Source organism: Patagioenas fasciata, chromosome 1 (assembly GCF_037038585.1).
Source record: "Patagioenas fasciata isolate bPatFas1 chromosome 1, bPatFas1.hap1, whole genome shotgun sequence".
Taxonomy (NCBI): Eukaryota; Metazoa; Chordata; class Aves; order Columbiformes; family Columbidae; genus Patagioenas; species Patagioenas fasciata.
In genome coordinates this window covers 119,365,064-119,389,313 of record NC_092520.1, presented here as the reverse complement: position 1 = coordinate 119,389,313, position 24,250 = coordinate 119,365,064, and the positions used below count along the sequence as shown (strand labels likewise).

Here is a 24,250-nt window from a genome sequence, read left to right as displayed (position 1 = left end):
GCTATATTTCTGACAAATACAAAACTAAGTCACCGACAGTCATGAACAAAATCCACCTGCTAACACTTCTATAAATAAACTGCAATTGTGTTTGTAGTATTGTTTAAGGATTTGTATGTCACAGCTAGGTGATGCAAGCTTCAAGCACATATGGTAACAGAGTCCAAGGAATACAAATTTATTAGATAAATTCTTCGTAAGTGATTTCTAGAATAAGTATCCATATGTGTGCCATACTATATATAAGCACTAAAAGTAACTACAAGAGCGTAAGTTATTTACTTCTGAAAACTCCAAACACACACATATCCCTTTATTTTTAAATTTTTTTTCAATTTGTAATAAATAATCGGAGGGTGAACTTAAAGGTCAAGTCTTCTCTCAAACACCTCGGTCAGGTAGAAGAAATTTGGTAAGATACTTGGCATTTAGATTAGCATTTTATAAAACAGTTATTTTACTCTTCAGTAACAAACTCTAAATAAAAATATAAAACAAAATTAATATGACCTTCATCTTAACATTTCTTCAACACAGGCAATTCTTGCTCCCCCTTCCACTGTAGTGGCAATTCTTTTCATTCCTCCTACACTGCAAAATTCTGTCCCGCTACTAGAGTGACAGCAAGTCCATCTGTCCTGCTGTCCTTACGCAAAGGGGGCAAGCTGGCTGGCACAGAGTACAGAAAACTGGCAACTGACCTCTGCCTAACCGAACCAAAGAGCTTTCCTAGCACACAGGGCCACACAGATGCAGATTCCAGTGCTGAAGAGACAATACTTTTCCCACGGATCTACACGTGCTTCGGGGTGAGGGGAAAGCAAAAGGGGCACAACAGATATCTCCGAAGTTCGTACATGCCAACACGTGAATCAGGCAGTATCATGCACCAACCAGAACCGTAAAACAAGCCACTGAAGTGAAGCTTCTTCTGATCTGCTATTTTTGGACATGGACAATTTTAGGCAATGAATTGCTGCTCTGCAACAATAACAGCCATGAACTTCAACTGGCTTCGATATCAAAATGAGTATTTTATAGAGCCACACATGAAGATGTAAACACACAAACCATTTTTCCACTGCCGTCATAGGTGAGATTACTGTCAGCAAAGGTCAGGACAGACAGTTAATTGAACCAACCTTCTTCCCATGATTCACTCAAACTTATCCACCAGACCATGAAATCAAAAAGAAAAATCACCTACTAAACCTTTATTGCCTGTAGAAAATTCAGGCTTCAGAAACCAAGCAATTTCTTTTTAGCGTGTGCGACTGGAAAGAAATATTCTGAAGGCATTTCACTGTAATAACTGCATTTGTTCCAAGTCAGTTTACCATCCCTTCAAGCAGCATGAAAAGTGCAAATTGGCTCTTCAAGTCACAAGTCTAATTAAATCTGAAAGTAATTATAGTAAATGTATAACTTGAATCACAGCTAACCACTTATCCAACTTATTCCACTAACCTAACAGATGCATCTGTCAGCAAGTACATTTGATCCAATTCCTTCCTGATGCTACAAAAGTAGCGATCAATATAGAATACAGAATGCTTCACTGAGAATGACCAAAACAACTGTAATACCTGGTTGTTTGCCCCACACCCAACTCTCAACAATCGATTTGGCCCTGTAAGTGGGCGGTGGAGTCTCTTCTTCATCCTTCTTTTCTTTGTCATTTTGCTCTTCTTTCTTCAATGCAGTTTGGCATTCAGTGCTATCATCTAATGAAAAAAAGGGGGGGATAAAAAAAGACCAGTTAGGCTTCTTCCTCCTTGAATTCAGTTCTATTAACCAATTAGACGTGTAAAGGTGAAATGCCTAGCCCACAAGTTTGCAGCAATATGAAGATCATGAAGATCACAGGGTGGGGGAAGTAGTGTAACACGTTAACACACAGATGTTAGGTCTCATGTTACATTTCATAACACAGTGACCTTAGAATCCAGTAATCACTGGTGTAACCTCCTAGGGAGGATGAACATTTAACATCAATACTGTCATGTAAGACTTGGAAAGGATCACAAAGAATGGACTTTAAGTCAGATTTTGCTCCCAACTATCAGCATTTCTGCAGTACTTATTTGTTTTCATGTTCCATTTCCAACAGAAAAACAGATAGCAATTGCCTTAATTTCAAAATCAAGGAGAGTTATATATTGGCATTTATGCTAATTTTATGCAGCAGTACTTCAATATCTGTAATGTATCTAGCATCTTAGTAATTACCAGCAAGTAATGAAAATAATACCACCACTTTCTGCCCAAGCAACAAAACAGCATTTGCAATCCTTTTGAGATTACTTTCATATAGAACACAGAAATTAGTCACTTATCTCTGTAATCAGAGTCTGCATGAAAGTCCCAATTTTCTAAACACGGTAGAACCAGACAGCTGGAAATCTCTCCTTATTCACATTGAGGATATGGATTTCCATATTCATAACTCCAGCCAGTTCAATGTACAAGATAGCCTTGCAATTAAGGGCCACATTGGCAACTGTTTTCTTCACCCTGATGTTGTCTAAAAATATCCCCAAAAATTTCTCAAGTCCAGCATTTGTAACTTGCTCATGAAGAGTTTAGTTCTAGCCATTTTCACGAGGCTCTTTAAAATGATTGTTCCTCTATTCCTGCCTGCCAACTTAGTCCACAGAGACTCTACCACCAAATGTCCCAGCCACAACAAGCAAGAGAAGCATAAGAATTTTGTCTTTCTTCCTGTCTCTCCCCCTACACACCAAATTTATATACATTTTTACCAGCACATTTCAGAAGACAATAAAAAGCAAGAGGTTTAGAGCTTTAGCCAGGCAGGGCACATCTGATAGCAGTCTATCACAGACTCACCACAACCCCACCTAGAATAGAACAGAACGGTTTAGGTTGGAAAAGGCCTTCAAGAACATCAAGTCCAACCATTAACCTAGAACTACCAAATCCACCTCTGAACCACGTCCCTGAGAACCTCATCTATATGTCTTTTAAATGTCTCCAGGGATGGCGATTCCACCACTTCCCTGGGCAGCCTGTTTCAAAGCCTGACAGCCCTTTCCATGTAGAAATTTTTCGTAATATCCAATGTAAACCTCCTCTGGCACAACTTGAGGGCATTTCCTCTTGTCTTTTTGCTTGTTACTTGGGAGAAGAGACCAACCCCCTCCATGCTACAGCCTCCTTTCAGGTAGTTGCAAAGACTGATTAAGGTCTCCCCTCAGCCTCCTTTTCTCCAGACTGAACAGCCCCAGTTCCCTCAGCTGCTCCTCATCAGACTTGTGCTCCAGGCCCCTCACCAGATCCATTGTCCTCCTCTCAACTCACTCCAGCACCTCAATGTCTTTCTTGTAGTGAGGGGCCTAAAACTAGACACAGGATTCAAGGTGCAACCTCACCAGTGCTGAGTACAGGGGGATGATCACTTCTTTAGTCCTGCTGGCCACATTACTGCTGATACAAGCCAGGATGCTGTTGGCCTTTTTGGCCACCTGGGCACCCTGCTGACTCATGTTCAGCTGAATGCTGACCAACACCCCCAGGTCCTTTTCCTCCACACAGCTTTCCAGCCACTCTTCCCCAAGTCTGTAGCATTGCCTGGGGTTGTTGTGATCCAAGTGCAGGACCTGGCACTTGGCCTTATTAAACCTCATACAACTACCCACCAGCCCATTGATCTTTGTTTTGCACTTAGAGAGCAAAAGCTCTCATTACTTCAGACCATACGAAATACACCTATCACAATGTGCAAAAACATTCAACTATTTTTTCCATCTCATCTGAAAAAAAGTGAATGCCTAATTTAGGGGTTAGTGGATCTGTGACTGCCTCTGTTAAAAATCTATTATGCTGTAGGCAATAACACCTCCCAAAATAAACTATTTAAGGTGCCTCAATTATACAACTTTTAAATTAAAGCCAGCTTATAACACACGCTACTGCTCAGAGGTGCCAGATGAAGACTGAAGAACAGAAAAAAGGAGATATAACTGCAGCATGCATGTTACAGCTGAGACTGTGGGCTAAGGAAAGTATAGCAAAGGTCGCTTGAGAACAGGAAAAAGCAGTTTGAATACCCCACTTTTAAATGGAAATCATAGAGAGTATAACTGTTTCTCTCAAACACAAAGGAACAGCCAATAGTCCAGTAGCCACCAGCATGATAACACATCCAAAACATGACTGAATTCAGCTGTTTCATTCTGAGGCACAAGCAAACAATACTGAAGGCAAAGATTCCATTATAAAGTTAAAGCAGTGACTAAAGACCCTGTTAAGCCCCAGTAGTTTAGAATATTACCATAGTAACACCATAACCTCACTGTTTCTCCACTCACCCACACATCTAGAGACACACTCCACAGGGTCTGGGATTTTAGCTAGTGGGTAGAAGGGTGCTGTGCCAAGACACTATGTTTCACGAGCAGCTCTAAGAGAACTTGATGCTTTTTCACAGAACCTTGGCAAAGGATGACAACAAAGGCTACAGACTGAGACATTTTGGCCGGCTCCTCACTGCAAAAAGAGAAGGTCCCAATCCAGTCAGGAACTTAAGTTTCATGTTGTACAAAAACAACCCTAACACAAAAATCCATAAGAAGGATTTTTTTTCCATTGCCTGTGTGAACAGAAAAGGGAAGCAATGAGAGAAGTGGGAAGTAGCTGAGCTAAAACAAAAACAAAAACAAGCAACATACTAAAAGCCCATGTCAAATTATTCCACCATGGCTTCTCGCTTTTCACTATACTTGCAAAAAAATACTTGCACCGTAAGTGGCAAAGCTGGTATCAGTCTAGGCTGAAAGCAGCAACCCAGACATCATTATTGTAGAAGCTCAGTTATGTTTAAAAAGGGAATCCCAAAGATTTTTCAGAAAGCAGAGCATGGAGGAAGAAATCTTGAGTGAAGCCAGAACAGGTCAAAAAAAACAACTAAAAGGTCAGTTTTCAAAACAATGCATGCAAAAACATGGTGCAGCGTGACAACCTGTTTTAACTTGATCTTTCTCAGACTTGAGTGCGAATATTGTAGTAGGGGAAAACAACCGCATACCATTTCCCTGAAAGAAATTTCTCTTAACTACTTTTTGTTTTACAGCCTTAATCCTCCACACTGAGGTAGGTATGCTTGTAGCCAGTCAAAACTGAGCAACTGAAGTAACCATCTTCAATTAGAAGTTAGCTCCATCTCGCACAGCAATAGCCTAACCTAGTATAAACAGAGGATAAAAAGGAAGCAGCTGAAGGCAGAACTTACATTTCATATTCAAATAAGAAAATAACTGACACTGCATAGTCGCCTCCGGCACCTGTTACAGTATGATCTTGTGCTGCTCTTAAATGCCAATGAACTGATATAGTTAGGAATTCCTCAGCAGAGAGAAAAAGCCTGCAACAGTTTCCCAACAGATGTTAACATTCACAAGACAAAAAGTTACGTTCTGTGCTTTAGGCAAGGGCTGTATTTTACAACCACTTGAAAACATTATGTGGTAATCCCAGATCCAGGAAATATTCCAGCTGCAATACAAAATAATAATTTGCTCTCTGTCAAAGAGCTTTTCTTTATGTATCTATAAAAACAACTGATAGTTATTTGTTAAGGAAAGATACATGCCTAACCATTTGCAAACCATGTTTACACATCTTTGCAGGTGTAGCAGTCCAGAAGATAGAAGATTCTCATTTCCTAACCCTAATCAGAAATAAAGCATCTTTTCTCGCCGTTATGCTATTTTTTTAAATGTATTCTTTAAATTATCTGTTGAATATACAATAAAGCAGTTTACACTTATGAAGTCAAACTGTCCAACAGGGTGACTACAAACTTCCCTCTGTCCTGCAAAGAGAGTACAATAATCCACAGCTGAGTACTGAACACCTGAGCCCCTGGGTACAGCCAATATAGCTGGGTTGGGGGAAGCAGAAAAAGAGGAAAGAGGCACTTACACTTCTAACAAGTTCTTCTGTACACAAGAAAGGAGGCTCAAAGCAAGAGCCAGTCTATATGCCTGTTCACTGCTACAGTTTGATACAGATGCGGTCTGAACAGTAGCACTCATAAACAATTCCCACATACTGTTACTCTTATCATAAAGATTTGGTTTCTGCCCACCTCTCTGTAATCTTGTGGCATTTGTACTTTATTATCTATGTGCAGGTGCACCACTGAGCGAAGCTTGTGGATTCAATGGTGCTAGGCTGATGAAGGTCCAACTTTCAGAAAAGGAGGAAGAGAAAAGAAGAGGAAGTCCATGGTGTTTATCAAAGGCAAGACAGAAGCATCAAATCAATGATTTTATGTGCTTGCTCTGGAACTTAAAACCCACTTAAAACCGAAGAGACCTACATAGTGCATAGTTGGCTCATATGTCTTTAAAAATTACAGTAATTATTTTGTATCTTAAAAATTTATTAAGAAAAATATAATTTAATACTTTTTGTTATTTTCAGTAGATAGCTTCTAGTAGCTGGAATATGTGCCAGGGGAGGTTTAGGAGGGTGGTGAAGCACTGGAACAGGCCCCCCAGGGAGGTGTCACGGCCCCAAGCCTGACAGTGTTCAAGAAGAGACTGGACAACACCCTCAGACACATGGTGTGAATTGTGGGGTTGTCATATGCAGGGACAGGAGTTGGACTCGGTGATCTCTGTGGGTCCCTTCCAACTCAGGACATTCTATGATTCTATACAAGATATTAATCTGATCCAAATTTCCTGAGGGCAGCCTGATTATCTTTAAAGTACACACCATGTGGCAAGTGCACCTGTATTTGGACATCACTACTGTCACAGCTGTGTCCTCAGATGACACTTGGAAACATGTAAATACACTCTGCTGAACACATTTATCAAACCCGTTCTTCTGAAAGCGCCAAGGAGAAAAAACAAAGAGGTTATTCTTAACCAAATGTTCTCACTAACAGTGGAAAAAAAATACACTATTTGCATATTCTTCCTAGAGAGAAAATGAATGCTTTTTGCTATGAATAGTGTATTCTTTCAGTCTCTTGTCACCACTGATATCCCCTGATAGCCCAGTCAGCACCAGAGCTACAGCACTAGTGAAGAAAAAGCAGGTGCAACAGATGAGCATAAAGTGCTCAAAACACGCTAAATAAGTTGTTCTACTTACAGCAATGTCTCTTCTTTATCTCCAAAATAGTCAATATAGCAGCAGAATCTCAATATGGAGACTAAAATATATTGCTTTTAATATAAGCCCTAATATAAATCTCATTACTAGTATGTACCTTTACCTTGCCTCTTAAACTACATTTCTAGATCACTTATGCAAAAAAAAGTAACTGCCAACAGACTGAAATACTCTAGATTTTAATTTAATGGAAGTCAATTTGAGCTGCAAGTTCAGAGGTGCAAACTCACCACCAGTTTTTCTGGTTCCAAGACTCACTACTGCCTAATGGAATCAAATATACAATGTGATGAACACTGACCAAAAATAGCTTTGGTTAGCCATATCTTCTCAAAGCTCAAGTTTAGTAAGCAAGATGTTTATATTTTACCACTCCTGCAGGCCAGTACAATACCATTTATGAAGGCTAACTTCACTGAAAGATAATTTGTACATGAATTCCAAAAGTTAAGAGCCTGAAAAAGCTATATTCAAACTTTTAAATTACTGTAGCTTTTCAAGAGACAGGTGTTTTAGCAGTACCTATGTAGATGAAGCTAGACACTCCAGTTGTGAAAAGGAACAGATGCAATCTGTGCTATATAATACCTACCCAACAGTACAATACAGTAAGCAACAGAAGCTAAAATAATAGTTCACTGCTACCAAAGGCAGTATTTCTGGCCTTCTCCTAGACAGTCTCACTTATTTGGGGGTCACATGAATTACTGGCAAGACCTATCTGACCATTTGGTGAGCCCATTTCAGACAGATTAGGAAACATAAACCTTTTCCTTCTTTGACCAAGTTAGTCTGTTTAATGAGGAGTCAAAAGAGCACCACAATCAGCAGAGGAAAAAAGTGCAAGTGCAGAATCACTCTATTTTGACAAAACCCATCACAAAACAAAACCCACAAAATCCACATCCACCACCAAAATAATCTCTCTAAATAGATGCATTATGCTGCTATTTGAAAGATTAGTGGTGTATGGACTACTCTCAAGTAAACCAGGAGACCAAAAAAAAAAGCACTACATTCTCAAATTGTGGACAGTTTTTCAGCTGACCTTTCAGCCACTTTGTTAAGATTGTAAACAAAATTAGAAATAGCAGTATCAGCTCTACCCCATTCCTCAGTCCACTTCCCTTAAACAAAGGATTCAACTGTAAACAGACTAAGCATACCAAACAAAAGGACACTGGCAAGCCTCTCTCATAACAACATGCCTAGCTATGAAGTTTAATTTCAAAAGGCTAGAACAGATTTAAGCCTTCATTTGTAGGCTTAAGGTTGGAACAGATTTAAGCCTTTATTTGAAGGCTGAAGACAATCTTTCTTTACACTTTTGAGAAATCAGTTTCAATTGTATTTAATTCAAAACATGAACACCTGCAAATTGTATAGACAGGTGGTGATAAACCAAGTTTTGTGACAGTATGAGAAATCGATTCCATTTTCATCAGCAAGATTAAAAAAAATAATAATCAGTTTAATAAAAAATAATAATAAGTTAAATAGCCATACCTTTTCTTGGAGGTAGTTCACCACTTTGAGTTAACTCTGTTCCAGGATATACAATCTCCCCATCTTTCACCATTTCATTCCACAAGCCACATAGTCCATCTCGTGTAAAAGCGAGCTGTTAAAATCAATACATTATATATAGTTACACACAACAGTTTTCTCTCAAGCCAACTCAAACTAACATTTAAAATACATCGGATTTTATATTTTGCCCCAGAAAACACATGTATCACTTTACTGGTATATTCAGAGTGTGACTGCATGTGTCATAGGGATTTAAACGATCTTCAGGTTCTCTGATTCTCTTAAAAGCTCAAAATGGTAACTTTTAAATAGGTTCAAATATAGCAAGATGCACTTTCTTTCAGTGAAAAATTCTCATCAAAAGCATGTCTTGGGTCACCTCAGAACTATCCACACATTCAAGATGACATCATACAATAATCCAGGGGGACATGGGTGAGGGTGTTCTTTTTGTCTTCAGGAAAGATATCTAAATAAAGTCAAGTTGCATGAAGTCACAAAACAAGAAATCATGAAGAAAGTCACTACAGTCCCCTCTCCAAACAGCAACTGAAGAGCTGAGCACTCAACCAGAACACACGACATCAAGGCACAGATTCATAAGCTTATTTAACCAGTTTAAGCTAGTCTTGGTGTGCAAAGCATCTCTGACAGCCCCCCCTCTTCCTTCCAGCTGCTACAACGCCTCCTCTCACACACAGACTAACACACGTGTGTGATCATCTGGTGAATCAGATTATGGACCCGATCAAGACTAAACCCAGCTGCGCCTTGGGGAAGAGTGAGGGGTCGCCTCAGTCTCAGGTCAGGTCATTTCCCAACACGCTATGTGTGCAACACGACAAACGCTCCCGTTGGAACACATGGCAGATCTGTGCTAGCTGGAAAGCACCAGCTGTAACACGAGTCACCTAATGATTTATCAGTTTGGACCTCCATTGAAGAAATTTAACAACCATGGCTTGTCTTATACTGCCATTCTCTGCTTTGTAAAATGCTGCAAAGCAGGTGTCAACATCCCAAGCGAATTCCGTAATAATCAGGCTATAATTTTCAACCGTACAGCATAAGGGAGGGGGGGGAGGACATGAACCTGAAAAACAGAATACCATTAGCATATCGAAGCAGTGCAGTGGAGACATTAAAAAAACATTAAAAAAAAAAAAAAATCAAAAAAAAACACCACAAACAACTGCTGAAGACTTATTTAGAAGCACCTTTGTGTTATGTAACTCCTATTCAAATCCAAAGTGTTTTGAGTACCACAAAGATGTCCCTTACACAACTGCTATAAAATATCTACTGTTATACACAGAAGTCCACTTACACTTTATTTCAAACTATTTGCTAAAGATATCTTAATTATTAAAAATTACAGATTTTAAGAGTCACAACCACCAGCAGGGAAGTCATTTGCTGATCTAGCTAACCTCAGTTAAGGTGAAGAACTAAAGACCAGCTGCATGTTTTGACACCACTGTAACACACTGAATTACCATGTAAGTTTCTGACTTCATGTTGCATACTTCAGAAATCCAATTCAACACACATCAACTATTTCAATCCTTCTTCTTTCAGCATAAAGTATGAGCTGACACACTGTACATATTTGTCACTTGCTATTTCTTGACCTCAGGAGAATGAGAATGAAAAGAATCACACAGCATGAGCTAGACATTATTCAACTTATCTGTCATTTATCAGTTGCACAGCACTAGAATCGCACTGTGACCATGCTGTACTGAAAGGTAAGGTCCCTGTTCTTCAGAGTACAAAGCACATAAAGCTTTTGCAAAGATTCCACATTCTGCTAAATGCTTTACATAGAACTTAATTTAAAAAAAAAAAAAAAAAAATTGAATAGTCTGAAGTAAAGTAGTATTTTAACAATGGAAAAAAAAAAAATCACTACTGACTGAATTTCTTACACCATTCTCAGTCTATAAATATTTCAAAAATAAATGGCATTCACTTTCTCCATTAGATGTGGTCACATACTTTACTGGGGCACTTAAGAAATTGATTTTTCACTATTTTTTTTTCTTGCAAAAATAACTAAACACAATTGTTTCACTATTTTTTGGCTTTTTTGTCAAGAAAGTTTGTTGGGTTGGGGGTTTTTGTCATTGTTTGCTTTTTGTTGTAAAAATTCACCTGCTGAATGTTAGCCTAGGCTAAAAGCTTGAAAAATAGTGAGACCACCCTCCACATAGCTTGCATAATAAATTATGGTTTTCACAAAGTCAAGAATTCTGTTTGACAAATTGTCTTTTCATACATTTCATTTTACATTCTCAGGTCACCTTGGTATGGAAAATGATTCTCACAACCCTTAAGCTTACAACCTAAAGGCCTACAGGCTTTGAATTCAAAGTTCTTCAGAACATGGTATTGTTTTATTTCAGAAGACTTACTATTTTTGTAAGCATTGGTGCAGAGTCAAGAATTGTTTCCTCCATTTTAACCTTAATACCTTCACATGGCACAGAGTTCACTCAAGTCTTCAAAGCAACTAAAAAAGTAAACAAAATTTCTTCTGCCTTGGGTTTGGTGTTCAAATGCTTATCAGTCATTTTCTTGGTATGTTGCATAAAGATAGAGCAACCACCAAGATTATATGTCAGAGAGAGTTCCCCCACTTCAAGTATCTCATGTGGAAACATACACCATAAGCAGCCTTCAGATAAACAATTTTGCTTTTATTCAGGTTGTAGTTAACATTTCGCCAGTGGTATAAGTGTTGAGGGAGGGGGAAAAAATTACATGTTTGAAAGTAAAGGAACACTGGAGGTTTTTTGTAGCAATAATCAAAGCAAACAGCTGAAGACATAATTAAGAAACAGTATTTACTACCAATTCATCTGTCATAACTGAGGGCAACTCAATTTCAACTGTAACGAGTTCACAAATTATCTATTCAATGTTCAGCAGCATATTAAAGAGTGCGAATTGCCACTGCAACAGCCAAAAGTGAAAGAAGAGTCTGAGTTTTAAAATTATAAATTATTCAAGCAATTTTATTTTCATAATCCCAAAATTCTAAAACCATAACAGACGATTCACAACTCCCTTTAAGAGAAATATTTCACTTAACCAGCAGAAACAAAGAGGAGTAGCTGATACACCAGAAAATAGTGTTACCATTCAGAGGGGCCTTGACGGGCTGATGAAATGGGCTGACAGGAACCTCATGAAGTTCACTGAGGATAAGTGTGAAGTCTTCCATCTGGGGAGGAACAATCCCAAGCACCAGTACGTGCTCTGGGTCACCCAGCTAGTAAGAAGCTTTGCAGAAAAGAACCTGGGAATCCTGGTGTACACCAAGTTGAACATGAGCCACCAATGTGGCCCTGCCATAAAAAAAGTTCATGAGTGTCTTGGCCTGCATTAGGAGGAGTGTGGCCAGCAGGTCGAGGTAGATGATCTTTCCCCTCTAATCAGCACAGGTGATGCCACATTTGGAATACTGGGTCCAGTTCCAGGTTCCCCTGTACAAGAGACATGGACATAATGGAGAAAGTCCAATGAAGGGCCATGAAGATGATTAAGGGACTGGAACATCTCTCCTATGAGAAAGGCTGAGAGAGCTGGGACTGTTCAGCCTCAAGAAGGTAAGGCTTAGGGAGAAAATCATCAATGTATATAAACATCTGAAGAGAAAGATGTAAAGAAGACTGAGCCAAGCTTTGCTCAGTGGTGCTCAGTGGCAGGATCAGAGGTAATGGGCACAAACTGAAATACAGGAGGGTCCCTCTGACCATCATGAAACACTTTCTACTGTGAGGGTGACCCAGCATTGGCACAGGTTGCCCAGGGAGGCTGTGGCATCTCCATCTTGGAGATATTCAAAAGCCATTTGGACAGGGACCTCAGCACCTGGCTTTAAGGGCCGCTGCTTGAGCAGGGAGGTTGGACCAGATAACCAAACTCCAGAAGTGCCTTCCAGCCTCATCCATTTGTGATTCTGTGAAACTAGCAGCTGAAGATAACACTAAGTCCACTGTATAGTAGAAAGTCTGCATTGACTACACAACCCTGTTTTTCTTTATTTCTGCAGTGTTTTAAGATTATCTTAACCAGCACATGTTACTTTCTTCTTTTGTTCCCATAGATACTTCTTGCATTCAGTCATTCGCAAGGAGTCTATCAACACACCCGAGTGGTGAAAAAGAACTAGAAGTTTGTTCAGAGCAAATCTGGAAAACCCCTCTTTTCAGTTTATGTTTTAAAAAAGCACAACTCTTCTTCAAAAATACAGATCTTCTTCCACTTGACTCTTTAAAGAAAGTTCACAATGCAATCAATAGTGCAGGGCAAGAGAAGAAAAACACATTTGGCATCTTCATAGTTTCTGACATCCTGCAGTTGCAAGTACAAGAACACTCACCTGCATTTTAAGTCTAACTTAGATCGCTTATGAAGATGTCTTTCCCTCTAATGATTTAGTAACTTCATTTGTGAATGTTTAAAGGGATTCCCGTGGCATCTCCTTACCTCCTCTCTGGTAAGATCACAGCCACATATCCTCATCTCCAATGCACCTCACCTTCACAAACTCCAGGCTACTTCCACCTTTTGTCACACATTCTCATACCCAGATGACAAAAAGTAAGGGCCTAAAGTCAACTTCAAAGTGAACATCTACTCTACTATAAACTGGACAGCCCCTACTCTAATCTTTTGCTAATCTCATCTCTGCAGTTAAACTGTACTTAATTAAATGTTATACTGGACAGTATAAAGTCAAAGGGATATCTAGTTTGGTTGCTGGCATATGCTGTTACCATCCTCCAACAGAGCTGGCAGTGAAACTCTTGTCCATTCCCACCAGCTCCAGAGAATAGGCCATTGGTATTAACATTTCCTTATATTTCAAAAAAATTAAATCTTGCAACCACAACTGAATAAGCTTCTGGAACTTCTCAAAGCATCACTAGGATTTTGCTTCTAGTAAGTTATTTTATGAATAATCAGCAGCTGTGATTTTGTTCTAAAGTCAACTGTTTAAGTCAGACAAAACTTACACCATATGGTACACCAGATCATATTCTTGAGGTGGTTTCATAAACTTTCCTGCAGAAGGCACAGAAGCCTCAATAACAGCTAACTTGAGCTCAAGAAGAATGAAGCCAGGAAAAGAAAATTACACAAAAGGACAAGGGTTGATTCAGGTAGTATTCACAATTATATAACTGCACTGGAAATCCAAGAAACAAACTTCATAATCACAAAATGTCAATATGGATTTAAAATATAAGCCACTTAAATAATATTCACCTCATAATTGCCAGCAGAGGGAAGGGGGAGAGAATCTGTTATTCCATTCAGTTACTTCTGCATTAGCCATTGGCTGTATTTTAAAGACTACATTAAAAAACAACTCTCTTCACAAATAGATTTTAAAAAAACAAAACTTTTCCAGCCCACTAATGTGAAGAAAATCACAGAACAGTAAGTCCTTTCCCAAGCCTCTCTGTTGCTTTTGCTTTTTTAAATCCATTCAATTTGTGTTTCCTTTTTCATTGTCATGGTTGTCTTGAGTATTTTGTCCCAGCTTCCTTCCTTCCCTGCTAAAGCATGCCCTGAAACCACAGCTGCTTATCACACCTACGCAAAGCACGGTGAAACATCATTAGGTCTAAACATATTCCTCTGAAGTTCTGATAGCAAAGACAGAAAGTTCAGTGGCCCCACATTACTTCAACAGATCTGATATTAAACTAGAAGTGTTCCCATAATAACACACTAACACTCTTACATTTGTTGCAAAACGTTTTTAAGTTAATGGTCATACAGAGAGAAAACTATGCAATCCCCTCAGAAGAGAAATTCTCTTTTGCCATTTCCAGAGCAGTAGTTCTGTTTTGAGCCTGAATATTTGCATAAATATTAAATTTAATTTCTCTAACCTATAACTCCACATAATCTGTTTTAGACATCTTACAGGGAAATTGGATGTCATTGCTGACTCTTTCACAAGTTAATCATGGAATGCAATATTAATATGCAGACTGTATTATTTAACATTGTATACTGCAAAAGTATACTAGAATAATTTAAAATACAATACCCATGCTATTATTTCTAGCTGAATCACTCAGCCTAGAGAAGAGAAGACTCCAAGGAGACCTTATTGTGGCCTTTCAGTACTAAAAAGGGGCCTATAAGAAAGATGGGGACAGACTTTTTAGCAGGCAATGGTTTTAAACTAAAAGAGGGAAGATTCAGGTGAGACATGAGGAAGAAATTGTTTACAGTGATGGTGCTGAAACACTGGCCCAGGCTGCCCAGAGAGGTGGTAGATGCCCCATCCCTGGAGACATTCCAGGCCAGGCTGGATGGGGCTCTGAGCAACCTGATCTAGTTGAAGATGTCCCTGCTCATTGCAGGGGGTTGGACTAGATGGTCTCTGAAGGTCCCTTCCAACCCAAACCATTCTATGATTCTATATGGTCCTCACCCTTCCCTATGGAAATAATTTGTTTTGGAGGGGCAGCATTAGTTCATTTTTAAAATACTTTTAAAAAATCCCTATTGCAAACTTCACTTACTTTGAAAATCTATAAGTTGTCATGTGCAGTTTTCTATAAAGACTTCCATATAAGCCCTTCATTTCTTTAGATCAGAAAACCAAATCAAGAAAATTCACACAAAATGAACAGAGAAAGCAACTTGCACTAACTTCTTGATTTTAATAAGCAAGACATCATTTATTTAGACATTGATCCAGATGCTAGAAGAGTGGGATTTTCATGAAAATCCAAATGCTGAATTTAACTTTGAAGGGAACATAAGATTTCAGATCAATGCAACTCTTACAGGTGGCTGTTTCATTTAAAATGATCACTCATCTCTGTGGCAAAAGAAGACAACACAATAGCCTGTCAACCATCAACTCCATGAAAATGGATGATAATCCATCTTATTCCTCTTGCAGACAGCTCTTGCACTTTGACTGTCACCTGAAGTTTTTCACCTCTAACCCCTGCTATTAAGCACAAGAGTTCTCCACAGGATCCAAAATCAGCAGACTAATAAACATCATTTGAACAGACAAACGCATCCCATTAGCTGACAGCAATTCTAGTTTTTCATTATTCAGCCATCACAAATTGAAGTTGTCTGCATAAGGTTCTAAATTAGTAGTACAGTACATGTATTTAATTTGAATTACATTAAACACAGCTTGATTCAGTGAACTGAGTACCTAGGTTTAAGTAAACAATTTGCATCTTCCCTTCTGTTTGTATATTTTTTAAACCTTTTTTTTTAAAGGATGTCTTCCTCAGAAATGGCTTTTGAAACACAATATCTCATTACATATAGATTTTGTTACAAGTAATAGGCATGAAGAGGCAGAAGTTTTTAAATTTATTAATTCTAATAAAAAAAAAAAAAGAAAAGGAAATTTAAGTGATACACTTTTCTAGCAACTATGCTAAACACGACCCACCTGTTTTACAACTTCACAGATTATTTTATTAATGGTGATGCTATACACATATTGATATATGTAATATGCCAACATACTGTATACTGTATTACTGATGTTACCTGATATTGTGTTGTCCTCAATTTTCAACTGCTATACAGCTTGTGTTCTTTCAGACAACATAGAATCTCTCAACTTCGTGCCACCAGAGAATTTAGATTTTTAATAAAACTCATGTTTCTAATCAGTTCAAAATTATAATAGCAGCTGTAAATCATATAATAATACATCAGTTAATTACAAAGTTAGTAAAAAGACATGGAATAGTTGTGAGGTGCATTTGGGTCTTTGTAGAGCATTTTGGCTTCCTATAATAATATTGATTAGTTTCAGACAAGTTAATATAAGCAAAAAACATATTGTCAAGCTATACTCCCATTAACATTTCACAGCACTTCAGTTAATCCTGCAGGCTAGAGGTGCAATGCTATTACAAAAGGACTTCTGTCTTTGATATTCTCCTAAGAACAGTAATGATAAGTTACAACACCCTGGCTTTGTCTGTTAACAGTAACACCCCAAAACTGAATAAGGACATTTACATTCGGCCTGGATACCAGATGGAACAGTGACACATGCAGGTGATTAAACACAATCCATATAAAATCCACATGTCATTATATTAATACAACTATATTATAGACTTAGTAATGCACATAGTATTACCATATCATGTATTACATTATTAATGCAACGATATCTTGAGCTAAAAAAAAAAATAATTTGATGATTTTCAGAGAGATTTCACTGGCTTACTCCCCAATAACTGCCACAGCCATCAAGTCTAAAGAGCAAACTCACTGGCAACAATGACCGAAAAAAAAAAAAAAAGAAAAAAATGAAAAAAGCAAGTCAGACTTCGGAGACTACCAGCGCACTCAATGAAACATTTCACTTCCAATTCTGGCTATACTCCCCAAGTTTTCCAGCAGCAAAGAACTTCATTTAAAAACAAAAAAAAAGATTAATCAATCTCTGTACATCTCCTAAGGTAAGAATTACCCGCTGTAACTCAGTTTCTTCCTCCAAGAACTTTCATCAACCCACTCTTGCACTGCTGTACAGTGAAAAGCTAAAAATGTAGATGCAAAGTGAAGAGTTTCAAGGTCCAATTCCAAACAATAATTTGTAGTCAGCCTGATTAATCCACATAAATTAGTGTGTCTTTCTTCCAACCTCTCCTAGGGACTATGCTCATCTTTTCAATTCCTGCTGACAGTCTCTGGAGGACCAATAAAGCCCTTCTACAGTTAGCCATTAAAAACAGAGTAAGCAATCAGCATATTCAGTATACATAGAACTTAAAGTGATAGGATTTACAGCTATTTCACATGGAGCTAGGTCATGCTAGTCCACCAGTAGCTAAAATAATCAAACATGCAAAAGAAAAATTCTTCAAAGTCCAAAACCCATTTCCTTGACAAAGACATTTGCCATTTAATACACTAAAAAGGAGCAATTCAAGATTCACACATATATTTTTTTTAAATACTGAACACACATCCAGACAGAGTTCTGTGATAAGAACCCCCGTAATATCAAAAACAGTTAACCTAATAAGAAAATTATATTATACCCAGGAGGCCTGGCTAGCCTTCAGATTCCAGAGAAGTGATGTTTGTGTCTTACAGATCACAAATGATCACTGTTCTCTTCTTTCATTAATCTCATTATTTTGACTACAGCATGATTGGAAGAAAACAAAGGGAGCACCCTGGCAATTAGAGTCTAACTTGCTATTACTCATAAAGAACTCTTATTTATAAGAGAGCTTATTCATAGAAATGTGTTATAAATTAAGATTTTTACTATTAAAAGGAATTATTAGAACACATTAACTACACAACAGTCTCATAAAAGACAAATATTTCATTGCACTTATACACAATCAGCTGAAAATAATCCTTAAAGTCTGGACAGCAACTGAAATCTTCCTGTCAAAAGTTTACATAAACAGAAAAAAGGGATGTAGTAAAAAGGCACTACAGACAAGAGGAAAAATCTCACAAATCACATGAACAGTCACATTTTTCAACCCATATAATACAGAAGAAATATAGACAATGCATAGTCATCAGCTGTTACAAAGAAAGATTGCCACTTTTTCAGCTAAAATTTTCCTCTATTCTACAATCATTGAAGCAACATGTTTGTAACCTAGAATCCAGCCTCCAGCAAATACAAAAATATTTCTGTTTTTCTTAATATGCTTATCTTCAAATTGTTTCTACTATATTTATTTACAACATTAGCCAAAATATCTAACTTTGGATCAAAAATTTTAGTTTGGCAAGAATAAAAGATGCAAATAGAACTAATCTACCCAAATCATACCCCTATCATTTAATAATATTTACATACAACACCTACTAAATAATGTAACCTCTGAGGCTATATCTGACACTTCTGATTCCAATTTAGTTTGATGTAAGATATTGGAAAAAGACTCCTTCTGAATGGCAAAAAAAAACTTGTCTAACCACAAGAAGAGTTGAACTCAATCATGGAGACTATCAGCATGTAATACTGGGTGAAGCCACTCAGGATGCATTTAATTTCTTTTTTATTATTATTATTAATCTGTAAGAAAGGAATAACACTGGCTGGCCCATCCCAGCAAGTAATTCAGAGTTCTGAGAAGGAACCAGGAAAGATTATTTAAAGCAAGGTATCTATATGGAACATCCAGGGCAAAGATGACAGACAAGACTAGAACTGACTCTAGCTAACCATTTCATCTGAAACAAGTGTAACTGACCCAGACCACTCCACTTCTCTGTATTTTCCACTTCATTTTCAGACCTGAATTGGGAAAACGTTATAGTATCCTCATTCCTGTATGATGCAACTCTGATAAATGAACAGCTATCTTCTAAAACAAAAAAGAATTTTCACCAAACACTGGCATATTTCGACAAAGAGCAGTTCCATTTCAACCACATATCTTTAACAAGAAATTAACGCCCTTCAAAAAGGACAAAATTTAAAGGAAGCCTACATGCATTACACAAACAACTACAGTAAAAACTAATCTGAATTCTTCAAAATACAAACTGGATTTCCATCACCTTTCATTTCAGTTCTCCTGTGCTTTAAAGCCACTAGCTCATAGGCACACAAGTTTAGCAATAGCCTAAATAAAGAATTTGTATTTCTATAATAGCAGTAATGCTACATGCTATGTGCTTTGCCTCTCTGCAAAGATAACATACATATGTAGTCCAGCTCGCTTCTAAGCAGAAGGGACCGGGCTGACAATTCAGATGTATTTGCAACTAAAAGTAGGCTAGTGTTTCTTCAAGATCAGGTTTAGATCAGCATACTCCAAAAAAAAAAAAAACACCACACCACAAACAACAAAACCAAAAAACCTATATATATATCTCAAGAGCGATGCTGCAGTCTCCTGTTTGTCAGCTATTTAGACTAAAAGCATCCTTGATCTGCACCTGAAAGGTCACAATGCAATACAACTACCCAACTCCTTACCTGTAAGTCTGTCTTCAACCATTTGGAGTCAAACCTAGCTTGAGCAGCCAGACAAAAAGATTCAGAAGACATGTTTCCTTCTCCGGCCTTCTCTCCAGGCTGGCTGAGCAGCCCAACCTGCCACAGAGTGAGAAAAATGTAACAGTCTAGCGCACGAAATAAACCACACAAGGTTATTTCTCTTCAGACTAGGATGGCGTCCACTTGATCTTTAAAATTTCACTATGAATATGGATCTCTCCTCATTCACATTCCCCGAAATCGCAAAAGAGAGCGTATTCGCTATTGGAACCCGCCAAGCCCCCGGCTCCCCTTCCCCAGCACCTCCGCGGCCGGCACCCTCCCTCCAGCCGCGCCGAGCTCCGGCAGCGGCCTAACACCGCCCCTCGGACCCACGAGTGGTGCATGAAATAAATAATTGATCGCGGATTACGCAAGCCGCAGCCCAACATAAAGCGATTACCAGGGTCACCCGTTCCACCCCACACATGCCCCACGGCGGGAGCCGAGGTCCTGGGGGTCCCGCCCTGGCCGCAGGATCCCCTCTCCCAGGACCACCCGCCACTCCCCGCCCTCACGGCCCCGCTGTCACAGCCCGTTAGGGCGACCAGCCAAGGCTTTAAACCCACCTCCGCCGAGAGAACCCGAGCGGGCAGGGGCCACTGCACACGGCCCGCGGGGCTCCCTGGCTTAGGGGGTGGGAAGGTGGGCGGCGGGGTCCCTTTCCGGGGCCGCTAGAGCGAGGCGGAGCGCACTGGCGCCCACCGCCCCGCCACTGCGGCCAGCTCCACGGGGCGGGGACGGACGGGGGGGGATGCCCCTCCCCGCCGAACCAGATGGAGGCGGCGGAACGCGCGCCAGCCTCCCCGACACTCACCGGCCGAGACGAGGACGGCGCCTAGCCCGTTGCCTCGTTCTATCGCCGCCTGCTCGGGCCCCGGTAATCCTCGTCCCTCTGCCCGCCCCCCCCACCCCGCCGGCAGAGCCGGTCGCTCCCTCCCCCGGTACTGGAGACGGGAGAAACTCGGCCAATTCGCGGCTCAGCTCCCCCCCCCTCCGCCATACGCCAGCAAAGCTCTGAGCCAATCAGAAGAGGAAGGCGAGGCGGGACATCCTGTCCCGGAAGGGGCTGCAGTGGAGGGGACAGCGGCACATGACGAGGGCTGGGCCCGGCCGGGTCTGACACACAGATCCGTTTGAACTCGATGATAATGGAGAACAGTGTCTCCTTTTAGGTAGGATGCAGAGATTTAAAAAAAAAAAAAAAAAAAAAAGAAGGTCTGAGGTTTGGGCTTTTTTTGAGGTCACTTTTGAGACCATCTGTAAACTTTACTGTTAAGTTAGAGAAAGAAACTTTTTATACTGAGGGTGGTGAAACACTGGCCCAGGTTTCCCAGAGAGGTGGTAGATGCCCCATCCCTGGAGACATTCCAGGCCAGGCTGGATGGGGCTCTGAGCAACCTGATCTAGATGAAGATCTCCCTGCTCATTGCAAGGGGTTGGACTGGATGGCCTTTGAAGATCCATTTGAACCCAAACCATTCTGTGATGCTATGATAAGTTCATTTCTAAAAAAGACAGCTTTTAAATACTTTGGAGCAGAAAGGTCAAAAAAGAGTAGTTCAGAGGCAAACAAAATGGCAGAAACAACCTGAAAGAGCTGAGGCTGGAAACGCTACATACAGGGGAAGAAAGGGGAACTTGCTCATGGCAGGTGGTAAGGGTGTGCTGGAGGCAAATGGAGTAAGCCTGTCACACGGGAGAACCTGCACCAGGGCAAATAATCAGGCTTTGCCATAAGTTTGTTGAGGAAGATTAAATATGTCGGTAGTATAATGTTGAAATTAGCCAAAAGTAAACTTTCTCACAATGCTTAGACTACAGTTAATGGTAGCTAGGGAATTAGGAAGGCAGGAGCAAGGCTTGGCAGATGGGACCATGACTGGCTTCGGCCAACATGAAGTCAGGCACTGAATGTCAATGAAATTCTAACAGAACTGTGACCATTTGCTGGCATTTAGACAAAGGTACACAGCATTTTGTTATTATTATTTAAGAAGTAGTGTAATAAAACAGTTAATTTGATTACTCCGGGTTCATTTTCAAGGTAAAAAGTGCAACCATGACCTAACCACTTAGCCTGTTGCTCACCAAAAACCTCTCTTGGATCAAGATACAGTAGTCCCTTTAAGCAAAATACTGCACAAAATTTCTGAATTGTATGGAAATGTATCTAAAAAGATAGAAATACCCAATTTCCTCAAGTTACTTCCTGAAACTTTAAAATAACGAACCTTCAAAACCAAAAGTAGTTTCCCTCGAAAAATCTGTCCAGATGCCTACGTGTCAAAAGATTCAGTTTTAACATGAGAGTACTGAAAGTTTTGTCATAGAATTATGCTAACAGAGAACTGGGTTGGAAGGTACCTTCATATATGTCATGTTGTATTTATTCTGACTAGTCCATGGCCAAGCAAGAGCTAGGACAGCAGGATGGGAAATACTTTAGTCTCTTCTTACCTGGTAGACTGGAAATATAAAAAAATAACACTGGAACAGGTTGCCTAGAGAAGTTGTGGATGTCTCAGCATGGGAAGTGATCAATGTCAGGCTGGACAGGCCTTTAAGCAATCCGATCTAGTTGAATATGTCCCTGCTTATGGCCAGGAAGTTGGACTAGGTGATCTTTGAAGGTCCCTTGCAACCCAAACCATTCCATGATTCCATGGAGATAGTCATATTGTCCTATTCCAAGCAGGGATGCAAACCACTTTGCAATGTATGGAGCTCAAACTAGAAGAATTAGTAAAACTTGGTTGAAACCACAGTGCCCGCTGATTGTGCTTACCGCTTGCTTAAAGTGATTTGCAAGTCAGATCTAAATGAGATACTTTGCATATGCAGCATTCACTGCCATTCATTGTTTGTCTCTCCAGGAGGAATATCTTTAGACAATCTGCATTTATTTCAGAGAGTTTTCTTTTACTAAATAACAACTGGCAATAGCTTTTTGCTGGAACTTTTGATGTGAATGATTTGAAGAATGCATAACTACCTAACTTGTTAGACTTGAATCACTGGCCCAGTTAGCACTCACTTCAATAAAACTCAAAACATATTTGGGTGCTCTTACAATGGAAATTCAAAACTAGAGATACTTCTGAAGAATTTATTGATTATTTTGTATTTCCAGATTTAGATTTCGCTTCTGATTCATATTTTTGTTGGCATTTGAAATGCACTGTAGTAGCATGGTGCAATCTCAAATGGAATTCTCATCTATAGAAATATGTACCCACCAGATTTTCCAGAGAGAAAAGTATGTTTGGTAGAACAACATGAAAAGTATTTTGAGAACATTATTAAAAATAATTTTATTTTTACAAATAATCAGAAAAATCAATGACTCTGGTACCTGAAGTTTGTCTCTATACAGAGTATTTGCAGTATTAAGTCCATCAATAACTGTTATTGTGATGTTATTTAAATAACAACTGCATGTTGTTTCACTTCAGACTAGCAATGTCATAAACATAATGTACCGGTCTGACAGACTTTGGAAGGCAAGTTCAAGCCAAACAGTGTTACCACTCCAATCCTTGTGCTCCACTCTTCTGATGCAAATTTCCACCTCAAAGCAGGCTTATATGATCCTGCAAATCAGTACTCCAGCCGTCATCCTTTGCGCCCCACCTTGCTGAAGTAACCTGCTTTACACCCAAGGAAATCATTGAGTGGATCTAACGGCCCTGCCTTAGAGACACCGACACCCACAGGAGCTGCAGGGCACATTGCTTGTCAAGTGGAAGTGACTTTAGTGCTCCGCTTTCACTGCAAGCCTGCCAAAACCCTCGCACATCTTTCTTGCTTCCTCCAGAGAAATGGCTGGGCATGGAAAAATTTTGTTTCCGTGGACAGACACAGTCAGTCATTTACATTTATCTGCTTCCAAGCATATGGTCACATCATTATTATTATAGATTAAAGCCAAAAGTAAATGCATCAGAATGAAAGGCATGGTAAACTCAAGGGGTCACATTTTCTGGTCCACCTCTTAGAACACCCACAAACAATACAGAACACTCTACAAATGTGTGGCTCTAGGCAGGAGACCTCTGTTGCTGTAAATGTGGCGGAGAAGCCACACCAGCTTCTACAAGAGAAGAGGAACTGCAGAGGTGTGGGATGTAGAGGAAAATAAGGATGGTGGTGCACTGCGTGGGGTCTGTGTAAACCACGAAAAGCTGAAGAACACAGGGTGGGTAGCATGAAGGGTGACCTCCCCTCGCCTCCATGCAGGACCAGTTCACAGCACTGTCAGGCAAGCTGAGGAGATGGGGAAGAACAAACAGTAAGTGAATAAAATAAAAACTATCACAGTAATCTAAAGAACAGGCAGAAGGAAGAGAAGTCTCTTTGGACGATCTGGGCAGCACTATATTTCTGTTTTCATTTGTGACAATGGGATCATAAATATTTCTGGGATCAGTCTCAAAAATGGAGGCAATTGCATTCTCAAGTAATTAAATCCCAAACCTTAAGAGCTAATGAACAAACGGTTAGAATGATCTTTTTTTTTTTTTTTAATCA

General features: G+C 39.5%; 1 protein-coding gene across 7 annotated transcripts in view; it reads right to left on the bottom strand.

Moving 5' to 3' along the window:
- HERC2 (HECT and RLD domain containing E3 ubiquitin protein ligase 2) overlaps positions 1-20,638 on the bottom strand; it is a 115,930-nt gene extending 95,292 nt beyond the window's left edge. For 3 of the 7 annotated variants that reach the window (XM_065854500.2, XM_065854537.2, XM_065854508.2), the window contains exons 1-4: positions 20,124-20,196; positions 19,661-19,777; positions 8,656-8,770; positions 1,587-1,724 (exon numbers count right to left, since the gene is read on the bottom strand). In XM_065854500.2, the coding sequence (XP_065710572.2) occupies positions 1,587-1,724; positions 8,656-8,770; positions 19,661-19,777; positions 20,124-20,150 (397 nt within the window). In that variant the 5' untranslated portion in view covers positions 20,151-20,196. Of the gene's footprint in view, positions 1-1,586; positions 1,725-8,655; positions 8,771-19,660; positions 19,778-20,123; positions 20,201-20,289; positions 20,451-20,537 lie in introns of those variants that run through there. The other 4 variants (XM_065854517.2, XM_065854527.2, XM_071813537.1 and 1 more) reach the window with 4 other exon arrangements.
- Between the last annotated feature and the right edge of the window lie 3,612 nt (positions 20,639-24,250).